The sequence below is a fragment of the Protomyctophum bolini genome (genome assembly GCF_963924005.1).
Source record: "Protomyctophum bolini genome assembly, chromosome: 15".
Taxonomy (NCBI): domain Eukaryota; kingdom Metazoa; phylum Chordata; class Actinopteri; order Myctophiformes; family Myctophidae; genus Protomyctophum; species Protomyctophum bolini.
In genome coordinates this window covers 36955152-36967274 of record NC_137876.1, presented here as the reverse complement: position 1 = coordinate 36967274, position 12123 = coordinate 36955152, and the positions used below count along the sequence as shown (strand labels likewise).

The 12123-nt window shown below is 41.7% G+C and overlaps 1 protein-coding gene across 2 annotated transcripts in view; it reads right to left on the bottom strand.

The window, feature by feature from the left end:
* cdin1 (CDAN1 interacting nuclease 1) overlaps window positions 1-11285 on the bottom strand; it is a 67213-nt gene extending 55928 nt beyond the window's left edge. For both annotated transcript variants that reach the window (XM_080783273.1, XM_080783274.1), the window contains exons 1-2: window positions 11087-11285; window positions 9926-10055 (exon numbers count right to left, since the gene is read on the bottom strand). In XM_080783273.1, coding sequence (XP_080639399.1) covers window positions 9926-10026 — 101 coding nt within the window. In that variant the 5' untranslated portion in view covers window positions 10027-10055; window positions 11087-11285. The remainder of the gene's footprint in view (window positions 1-9925; window positions 10056-11086) is intronic.
* Window positions 11286-12123: the final 838 nt, after the last annotated feature.

Sequence of the window (12123 nt, the reverse complement as noted above, 5' to 3'; positions counted from 1 at the left end):
CTGTTGGCCAATATATTGGCCTTTATTTGACTTTGTTGCAGACGGTATCGGCAATCAAGCAGCTGATGTGTCGCAATTTTTAACTGCTTTGAAGTGAACCTAGCGTCTATATTTTGGGTAGGTCATTAGAGCCACGTGTATCGTGAGCTTGCAGATCGACTAACTTTGAATTTGAAGCGGTTAAAAAAAAACAAGTTCAACCTAATTTTTGTATCCGTCAAAACGTACACGTACATTTGTATTTTGTTAAAAGTTCAATTTACTAAAAGAGATAAGCTAAGCAAATCAAAATTAAATTTGAATTGTTAAGAACATTTAGCACATTTAGACAAAATATTGGTAAAACAATCGGCCCAAAATATATAGCATCTGTTGTTGGACTCTAGCTGTATGATCATTTAAAATCAGTGAAAGAGTCATACTTAATATAGCTGTATGATCATTTAAAAAGAGTGAAAGAGTCAATAACAGTGCAACACATCACTACATTGACCTCTGTGTGAGTGGGGGGGCTCCCTCTTAGACGTAATTTAGAACATGGAGAAACAGAAGGTTGGGAGACAGAAGGGTGGTTAGGGAATCATTCACTCTCAACCTAATTACCCTTCTCTACAACGTAAAACAGGGCATTAATATGCACTGGCACCCAAAATAGTAAAGCAGCAGATTAGATTAAAACAATTAGGGACTTTCACTTTGTCAATGTGCTGGTACGGTTGTCTGGTCAGTGCTTTAGGCTTTATTAGGCAAGGCAAGCCACTAGCTATGAATGTGGCACAGTAAAGACTTTGAGTGTTGTATCAGGATAAGCACATTGGTGCCTCAATTTAGTTTGAGTTCATCACTGCTTTCAATTTTGTTATGTCGTAAACGCCGTACATGAAAAACAGCAGTGGAAGAAAGGCAGTAAGGCAATAAGAATTTCTGAGCAAGCTAATTAATTGGAGGGGGGTGTCTCCAAGCTATCAATTATATTCAAAATCTTCCTATTTACAAATAATTAATTATAAGCGATAGCAGTAATTTAGGTAATGAAAGCCACCTGGCTAATGGCATTGGTATCATATGCTGCGACAGTACTTAGCATTTGGTGGATCTGCATGCAGAGAGTGGTGTGTGACTGTGAAGCACCTCTTCAGGGCATGGAACTAGCTAATTGAGGCATGATTTTTCTCTCTTCCTTTCTACATTTGACAAAAATGCAATATACTTGATTCCATATCACAATGTTACAGTAACACTTGTGCAACTTATGCATCGTAGTCACAAAAGTGTATTAGGAATATTCCATTACAGCATGTTTGACCTATTGATGGATTATATTGATGTGAAGTAGTTGTGATTTAGACTGTAAAGTACACAGTTCAAAATTCACCAATGAAAGCAACATTCTCAAATGTACATTAGCCTTCCCTTTCCCTTGTACAATTGTATTTTCTTCCTTATAACATAAAAATGTTATACAGATGGAAATAGCTGGATGTGCTTTGGTTAAATACTCTGCATATGCAAATGTCTCTAATTGCACATGCTGATAGGCAAAATGCTAACATCTGTCTTCTCAGCTAAGACTATCGTCATCAGCAGCGAGACAAATGTGGAGGGAGAAAAAAAGTCTTTAGACCTTAATGTATAAATGTGATGCATTTTGACAACACATAGAAACAAACACAGATCCAAGAGTCATGCAGCTACAAACAAATACTTGCACAACGAACACACGTGTTTACTGTTCCAAGTAGATTCTACTTGTTTTTCTTAAGAGCCGCACACTCATGCAGCTCAACATCTGTATTATATAAATATTTAAAATGTGTAAAACATTTATATTCAGGTATAGCTTTAGTCAGAAGAACAAAGCAAGCATCCATTCCAAATACACATCAACACAGAGTGCATTGTACAACAGTAAGTTACTCTCTTCAAGACCGAGTTATACTTTGGTTGAGCATTGTGTCTCGCACCAACAAGAGCCGATCTACATTAACCCATTCTGACCTGAGATCAGATCTTAAAAATGTCTTCTGCATCCTGACAGTTTTCATTCTGACCTGAGATCAGATTCTAAAAAAATGTCTTCTATGTCAGTCGCTCTTTCGATTTTTCTAAAATAGCAGACCTACAAGCTCATAGCGCGCCACTCGGTGGCGCGCTATGAGCTTGTAGATCTGCTATTTTTCAATAGCTAAAGCACGACATGATGCTAACACCAAAATGGGTTCCCGTACAGAATGGGTTAAAGCCACAGTTGGGACAGCCTTCATGGGACCGAGGACAGGAATGGCTTTAGCAGATGCTCAGTGGGACATCTCACTGACTACACACTTTTCTCCCTTTATTATACGTCCTGAGACGTCAGGGCTGTTACATAATGATGGTAAGGAGAGTGGGACTTATAATACCTTCACCACCCTAATTGTGATCCTTCCTGATAGGTGGTGGTCCTCGTGACGCCTTCTGTGACAAAACACATTATAGCAATAATGGCACATTGCTATTGTTATAGCACAATTACTATCATTGCTGTCTCTGCAAACTCTCATGGACAATTGAAAATGAGGCCCAAGTTATACGTCAAGTGGCGTGCGTGCGTACCCTGGTCGGGCAAGGAAACGCATAACACTGACCAACTGCCTACTCCTCCAAGTGCGGCTAGGACTTGTACCATTCTGGGCAATTCGTTTCATTCTTCATTTGCAATTGATCCGAGTATGCAAACAAAACTTGGGGCTAGAGAGACTCCAGCATAGCAGCCCAGCTATGCAGTGGTACACTGAGCTGTGTGTGCGTGTATGCAGTGGTACACTGAGCTGTGTGTGCGTGTATGCAGTGGTACACTGAGCTGTGTGTGCGTGTATGCAGTGGTACACTGAGCTGTGTGTGCATGCACTTTCCATAGCCTGTACACTGGTTTTGCATTTTGTTTTGATTTCTTAAAGGCAACTTGACTCATTCAATAATAAGTGCAGAAGTTGTTAATTATTTTCTACTGTTTACATTATGCTGTTTAATACTATGCATGGTAATTCAATAATTGCAACCTTTTTGAACTTTGAGGATCAGTTATCGCCCCTTCCCCTGCCTATCGTCACATAATCACCATAAACCGCATCCTACTTTTAGCAATTGGCTCCTTTGAGCTTACCTCAGTGTTTTAGCCCAATGAGCCGAAGAGGCTTTACAATCTAGCGAGTGTGCTTGGACAACGTCCGTACGATATGAAGAGGAAGCAGATCATTCCTGTGCTTCCTAATCAAGTAATTGATCACATCTATTATTCATGAACTCCTTAGCCTGACATGAAGTTGTAAACTCAGCAGTCTCACTCCTCCTCTTCTCCCTCTCCTCTCCTCTCGCCATCCATCCCTTCATCCTTCCAATGTTCGTCTGATCACGTAAAGCACTGTAATTGTTCCGTCAGTTTCTGAGAAGGTTGTACCCATAAGCCCTGACCACCAGTTTGTGTTTGTGATCTATAAAAGGTAGACAGGAGTGTGAGGCCAGGCTGCTGGGGCTGCCCTCATAGCATCAGCATAACGTTGCTGCCTGTCAGGTGGAAACCGTTACTTCTTTCAGGAAAAAAAGAATGCATGTGTTGCAATCGATCTAATGTAGTTATTATTTAGTCAAAACCTGTTGCCGTGGGCAGATGGTTTTAAATTGTAGTCACTCAATCACTGGACGGTGGGTGGACAGTTTGTGGAAGTCAGATGTTATTAGATTCCAACATCTCCCCATTAAACCAAGAGACGCTATTAACATGGTGTAACACATGTCGGTAATGCTTTATACGACCGTTATTACCTATATAGTTGCTTTCGGCCAGAAACCTTGTTTCCCTCCATATATATATATATATATATATAATTATTTTTTGCCCTATTTTATACTTGTAGTCTGACAGTGTCACACAAAACTAAAGTAGCGGAAATAGTTGATCTACAATCTCACGTGTTGTGAGCTTGTCTATTTTTGCTATTTTTGAAAACCTTTAAAAAAACCTTTTCCCCTAGAATACCATAAGCATGTCTGTGGGTTTTATAAATATTTAACCAATCATGGAAAGTATTAACAAGAGCTTGTGGCTAAATAATAACTACGATGGGAAAAGTCATGGTTTTAGACATGGATGTTTTCCCCTGATAGAATGTTTTATATATCACATCCACAGTTTGTCACCGTTTTAACTGTAAAATAATTGTAATTGTTACAGAAAGGCAGCCGATCGATTAGGTATTTGATTAGGTAATCAAAATAGGTATTTGTGTCTCACTATGCAAATTATCTTAGGCGTCTGGGCGATGATGTCGTCATATGAATACAATGTTATGTCACCAGTTTTGCTGTAGCAGATGCAAGACAGGAAAAACATTGTTGGTTCTACTCAGGAAACAATTTCTCACAAAAAGAAAAAGTGGCCAAGACGTTTTGTCTTAGCCAAAATTATTCTAGGCATACAGTGAAGATAATTGGCTGGCGTTACTTCATTATTTGTGGTTGAGGTCAATCTTTTTCAATCTGAGCAGCACTAATGCAGGTCAGGGATCTGTGTGTAAGTTTGTATTCATTAAGATTTGGGAAATAATCTTGATGATCAAAAGAAAGCAACTTAAAAAAAACAAAACAAGGAAACTAGGCAATTTCAGCCCCTGAATATAGGAAGTCAACTGGCGACTCTTCCCGATACAAGTTTGACATTATTTTATTTATTTATGTATTATCAAAACGTCATACGGTATGTGAATGTAGGTCTAAATGATAAAGGCACTTCTGTCTTTTATAAGGAGACAAGAAAAAAAACACACAAGAAATATTAATGTTGCTGAATCCACAAAGGCAAACTACTGTATGTTCATTCAAGCCTTTGTAATTTTCCATTCTCACTCTAACATTAACCCATTGACGCCTGGTGTAACGTATACGTTGTTCTACCCTTGATGCCGGCCGTGCTCTCTGTGTCTCATCAGCTATTGCTATACATGTAGCAACATAACTATTTAAAAAAAAAATCATCAGAATTTGAAGGTTTTCAGAAACCTTAGGTCAGGCCCTAGAAGGCGTTCCCAGATTTGGCCTCAGGCATCAATGGGTTAATGCAACAAACACAAGCGTAGTCACATTTAATGCACTGAGCCATTACCAAATCCTTAGGTTTAACCAGTATGTAATAGAGAGATAAACACCATACCATAAGCACAATAAATAATCAATGAGCAAGTCCCCCCCAAGCCTGAATATTACCATCAAGAACAAAGTGTATGCAGCCCAGAAATCTCCATATCAATGGCACATGCTACAACAACCATGGCCTCCGCTTTCCTTCCCAAGATCATGCTAGATAAACCCCAAATAACAGAGAAATTAACAAATGCTTGACATTTGCTCAACATCCATTATTCTGACACTTCTTCAGAATTTCAAAAGGCTGAACGCATGCTTAATCAACATTCATATTCCCAGAGCGAGCCACGGCACCATATTGCAGCCCGCCTCACTGCTGATGAAAACGGCACATTAGGGCCCGATTCGAAAAACGTTCAGGGACTCCTCGCCAGGGAGCCGAGTGTGTGTGTGTATGTGTGTGTGCGCAGTGCGCACGCGCAGAGAAAGAAAGAGAAATAGGGAGATAGAAGGGATGTGAGATGGGGAGGAGACTTCACACTTTTCCTCCTCAGCAATTTCCAAAAAAGAGGCATCTGTCCCATTGTACAGACCCACCCTCAAACCCTGCCCTGAAATTTCCAAAAGCCATATGTATAATGAGCTGGATGGCATTTTAAAGAGGGGAGTAATCATGCCATCCAAATTCATTCATAATATAGGACACGGGGAGCCAAAGGAGTCTCACTCTCCCTCCCTCTCTCTCTCTCATTCCTTACACAGCCTCTCTCTGGGGACACAAAGAGTGGAGGGACTAGGGTTCCCCTCTGGACCAGAGGGAAGCCAGGCGAGGCCTCAGAGAGCAGCCCATCATTTCCAATTCTAATATGTGGCAAGAGAAAGGCCTGATGGGACTGATGTCACATTCCTCCCCTTGCCGGCCTGCGATCAGCCTCCCCCTTGCCGCCTGCCTGGCTCTTATTGTAGCTGCTAGCCACGGTCCAGACACTAGGCAGGACACCACGGCTGGCTGAGACAGGGGGTGGGCAAGGAAGAGGGGGCAAGAATGGGGGTTGATATTTGCATGTCCCTCCATTGTGAGCGGGGGTAAAAAGTGACAGCACCGTGTCCAATTCTTTTCCCCTCAGAGCAGCTCTCGCCCGGCAGGAGAGGCCAGGCTGACAGATGACTCCCAACATCTGTGTTATGCAGGCGTTACAGATGAGGGATTGCACATCGCCCTCTCTCTCCTCTTCTATCTATCTGACCCTCCTTCTCTCCTCCCACTATCAAATATACCCTTAGCCACAGACTGACAGACCTTCCGTGGAAATTACCCTGAAATGGCCTATCACAATCAAAATTGTGACTTTTTGTCACTTTGACTACCCCATCAAAAGGTATGATTACCAAATTCTTTGTACTCAAAGAAAGGGGTCAGAGATGTCAAAATGAATGGCTATGAATATTTGATTGGTTTAATTCACAATAAATATAAGCACTTTTAAGCAGAGACTATAGTGTGTGCGCGCACAGCCGCACACGTCCATATATTATATATATGCACACACACACACACACACACACACACACACACACACACACACACACACACCCCCCCCCCCTGAAAAGAACATTTTAGCAACAGTGGGGAAACTAAGCCATAACACACACACAAAGCTTAAGATCATTACTCAAAATTGCATCAATTCTAAATCACCCACTGCCCAGTTTTATGTATAATGATTTGATGTATAGAAATACCCGTCTTCTCCACCGGACTGTCTTCTATTCCCGTTCCAAATCCATGCCCATTGCCAACCCCATTCCCCTTTCAGTCCAGCCAACAACCCCCCCACCCTCCCCCCCTGCCAGCTCTAGCCTGGCCAATATTTACGCAGTGGCAGGGCTCCCACACAGTCCGAGGGGACAGGAGGGGAGGGGGCAGGGGCGGTTGACTGCCGTGCCTGAGCGCATGCTAAGAGATGATGGATGGCCTAGTCGATATGTTATGTCTTAAGAGCCTGATTTCCTGCCAGTCCAATCACTAACCCTCCAGAGCCCAGCTCAGCTGATTGGACAACCAGAATAATTTTGCAGGCTGTGAAAACACTGCTGCCGTGCCTGTCTGTCAGGCCCAGTGACGAGACTCTGGGATTTTAAAGACCAGGGGCCTCCCCAAGATCGGTTATGGCGAACGAAATAATAACAATAACCAGCAAGACTAAACAAAAGAGCCAGCACCTCTGGGAGAACCTGACCATGTAGAATTATTGGAATGAAAATGGTCCAATGTTTTTCTTTCATTATTACCTCCACCAACTCTTTGAAAATGCTTTTTGGAATGGATAAACCTAAGTTTGGTTAAAAAAAAGAAAGAAAAATTGCCATATGAAACAAATACGAAGAGAAGAGATCTTGCAATAATCACAGGAGGAGGGACTTTCTACTATTGAGAAAAATGATCCCTAAACATGCTGGATGTTGTATGCACTTTGCACTCATAACATATTCTGCAAAATGCTGACAGTGAGAACAAAGGCAAGCTCAAGGTAGGTTGTGTCCCCCTTGGGGACCCAGTACCTTCTTCTAGAGCGGTGATTAGGGCACAATGGAAGTAGGAAGCTCCAAATACATGCGACTTTGTAAGTGACCTCGACGGGATCAGCCGCGGTGTCCTGGCGGCCTTGGGGGATTACACGTGTTACATTCAATAAAGAGAGGGCCCTCAGTGTCAAGGAGAAACGCAAACACAACCATTAACCCCTCGCTTCGATTTCTGAATGCACAGCAGCTGCATGGCAGAACAGTGAACAATGCTTGAACAGCAGCTTATGCAGGGAAAACTGTGCAACACCATCAGTGGTTATAATGGGTGTAAAGTTAAAGTAGAAAGTGGCACATGCAGACAATTAGGGCTGGCGAATGACAATATGGGAAAAGGACCACTTCACCACTTTTCAACCCAACTTCATATAATAGGTCCTCACTAATAAGCATGATAAAATGGCACAGTTTTTTTTTACTCCGTCTGTGTCTCATAGGAGGGCTGTGGGCAGTTCAGAAACCCGTCCACCAGTGACATCATCGATGGGGAATCCCAGCTAATAGAAACTGCAGGCTTTCTAGTCCTGAAAAGTTGCAATGCGAAAATGAAAGCCATCGTTCTCACGATAACAAAAATCTAAACATTCTTGTAAAAAAAAATCTTGTTTAAAAAAGAATCTGCCTAACGATGATGTCACTGGTGGACGAGTTTCTGAACTGCCCACAGCCCTCCTGTGAGACACAGACTGAGTAGGAAAATGGTGGCATTTTATCATGATTATTAGTGAGGACCTATGTGAAGTCTGATAGGTTTAAAAGTGGTGAAGTGGTCCTTTAAATACCACAAATCTGTATTTGAGTCCTCAATAGTGTATTGTGCTACTTGTGCTTAACAAAATATTTACACCAGTGTTGTTTTCGTCGACTAAAACTAAGACGGAAAATGTTCGTCGACTACCTTTTCCACTGAAGAAAACTAAATGGAAACTAAATTAAAACTATGCTATGGTGACTAAAACTAAGACTAAATATACTGACAATTTCGTCAACAAATAAAAACTAGACTAAAATGTTAGGAAGGGACTAGTGGACAACAGATCCAGTATAAGTCATTTTACACTTTTACACTACAGATCTACAAGCTCACGGCTATTTTCAGCAAGTGTAAAATAAGTCATGACGGCAACAAGGCCCGCAAAAATACATTTTAGTCGACTAAATCGCCTGTAGATTTAGTCGACTAAAATCTTATGACATTTAGTCGACTAAAACTAGACTAACACTAATACATTCCAGGTGACTAAAATGTGACTAAGACTAAGTGAAGATTATTCAGGAGACTATGACTAAAATGAAACTGCTGCCAAAAACAACACTGATTTACACAATGAGATATTGATAATTAAACATAAGTAATGCCTATAGTAATACCTAAAGTGGGTAATATAACTAAGTTTAGAAATGTATTACATCAATTGCCATAATGCTTCCTTTAAAATCTAAATGGAAAATACAACACTAAACACAAACACTAATTACGAGTATAAAACACTAAAATTCAAAACAACATCTATCTAGTCTCATATCATAATATCAATATACTATTGATACATTTCCAAGTCTTACTGGACATGTATTGCATGACATGTGTATGAATAAATGTACCCATAAGCTTATAGTATTAAAATAAGGTTTCTTTCAAAAAATGAATTAGGTCAATGAAACAATAGTGTAAAATGGAGTATAACAAGTTGTGGTACCACATCTTCCAACCAGACAGCTTACCACGCGCTCACCCGCATGCACACACACTCACGCACACGCGCTCACCCGCATGCACACACACTCACGCACACGCGCTCACCCGCATGCACACACACTCACGCACACACGCTCACCCGCATGCACACACACTCACGCACACACGCTCACCCGCATGCACACACACTCACGCACACGCGCTCACCCGCATGCACACACACTCACGCACACACGCTCACCCGCATGCACACACACTCACGCACACGCGCTCACCCGCATGCACACACACTCACGCACACGCGCTCACCCGCATGCACACACACTCACGCACACACGCTCACCCGCATGCACACACACTCACGCACACACGCTCACCCGCATGCACACACACTCACGCACACACGCTCACCCGCATGCACACACACTCACGCACACACGCAGCTTCATAAGCTTCAAAGTAAGTTCTCCAATCTCTCCATAAATACATTCTGATGAATGTCTATACTTTATTACTTACTTTGGAAATCTTTCCTTCAACATCTTCATGCATTGACGAGTCGGTCTCAGTTGCTCGATGCATCTCACTATCTCTTTATATTCAGCTCGGGACAGTCTCATCTTCTTTTAGTCAGCTTAACGTTGTGTATCTATGCAGACAGACAACAATTTGATCAGAAGATACCAACAACTGTTAACATTATGTATCGATACAGTCAGATGAGGATCATAGGATATGATCAGCTAATAGTTTGGCAACAACAACATTGTGTATCTAATCTATAATACAAGCAGACAAGGATTTGATCAGATGATACTAACAAACTGTTGTTGGTATTATCTATGTAGGCAGGCAGACAATGATTTGATTAGCTCAGTGTCAGTGGTTCTCAAACCTTTCCATCATTATGTATGTATTTGGCTGCGTGCAGACCACCATCTGATATTTTGTGCCAGGAATTAACATAGGCTACTGCACATCAAGATTTGTGCTGTTAAAATGTTTCAAAATTATTCCACATACTTTTTGTAAAATAGCAAATGTACAAGCTCACAACGCCAGTATATATGTTTTTGTTGCTATATTAGGCTTAACTCATTTTGCTGAGGACCCTTTAAGTCTCCCACCCCCCCCTCCCCCAAGGACCCCTGGGGGTCCAGACGACATTTTGAGAATCACTGGATTATCTGATACTAACAACTGTTGACGTTATGCATATACTGACATTAGGTGAACAAACAGATAATGCTATCATTGCTATGCAGCTGCAGAGGCGGAGAGAGAGAGAGAGAGAGAGAGAGAGAGAGAGAGAGATTTGTTCAGATACTGACAGTTGTCAACAACAACTGCTATGCTATGGCTATGCATATATACAAAGAGACTGGGATTTCATCTCCGGATATTAGTGTGGTCAACATCTGCAGAATGGCAAACAACGTACTGGCTGACTGACAGCTGTCAGGTGTTAACTTAATTGTCTGAACAGCTGGTCCTGAGGCTGCAATTAAAGTGCAAGCCAGGCTAATACTACTTAGCTTCATGCTATGGTTTTAGCGCTAACAAAGGACATATAAACAACAGTGTTTAAACTCGTAATAGATTCGAGCAAGTGGGGTAATCCAAGAATATGTTATATATGTAATGTTTCCCGGGACACGTATTAAAAAAAGGTTTGTTTACCATACATATGTTGCCGTGGCGGACTGATTCCTGATAGCTTCCCGCGAGGAAGTTGAAGCGTCAGCGTTCGTCCAAAGAGCTCACTGATTGGTCAGCTAGATCCCAGAGCTGAGTATGGCGGCGCGCTATAGGCTGCTCGGCCATATCAGGGCTGGATGACGTACTGCTAGAAGACCACCACTCACTGCAGATCCGATGTTTACATCCGTCCACGCTACAGTGTATCCATCTGCACAGACAGTCGTCGCTTCAAAGGTTACAAAATCAGGTATTAAAAATGAACTCTCATAATCGTGCACTCAACACTCTCCCGACCGACATGTGGGGGAAACACGTTATGTGCACCAGTAGTCGGAGAGGGCGAGCGTCTACCAGACTGTGGGTGGGTGCGTGTGTGTGTGTGTGTGTGAGTGTGTGTGTGTGAGAGAGAGTGGAAGAGGGACCTTACTGTACGCCGGTGTAATCCAGTCAGCCTCATATATATATATATATATAGTCTATAAAATAATTATAATAAAGTGATATTCGTAAATCCCAAATATTAGCAAAGAAATGCACTTTCCTCAGATTTATACAGCCTGGACTCAGCCTATTTTACTTGTGTCATGTGTGACACCAGACTTGTAGAGTTTAACATAGGCTACTGTACAAGGACCCCCAGTCCACAGAACCTCATTTGATCATTTGGTTTTAATTTGATCTCTGACCCCAATATACACAGTACAATCCTCAATTACGGATTTACGGGTCCATTTGGTTCCTTTAGCTGGAGACCCCTCCTTAAGTGCACTAGGTGTCCCCAAACGCTATGTTGAGAGCCAGTGTCTTACAGTATAAGGGCTAATACAGTGAGTACAGGGAAAGTCATCTGCTAGCCTAGTTATTCATTTTGAATGTGTTGATCAAAAAACACATGATTCAAATATTTTTTATCAGCTCAGCACAAGTCAATATACTGTAAATAATGTTATATCTTATTGTCTTTAGGTTGTCATGAAGCCTATACATATAGATTTCAGTTGCCTATAGTAACTGTT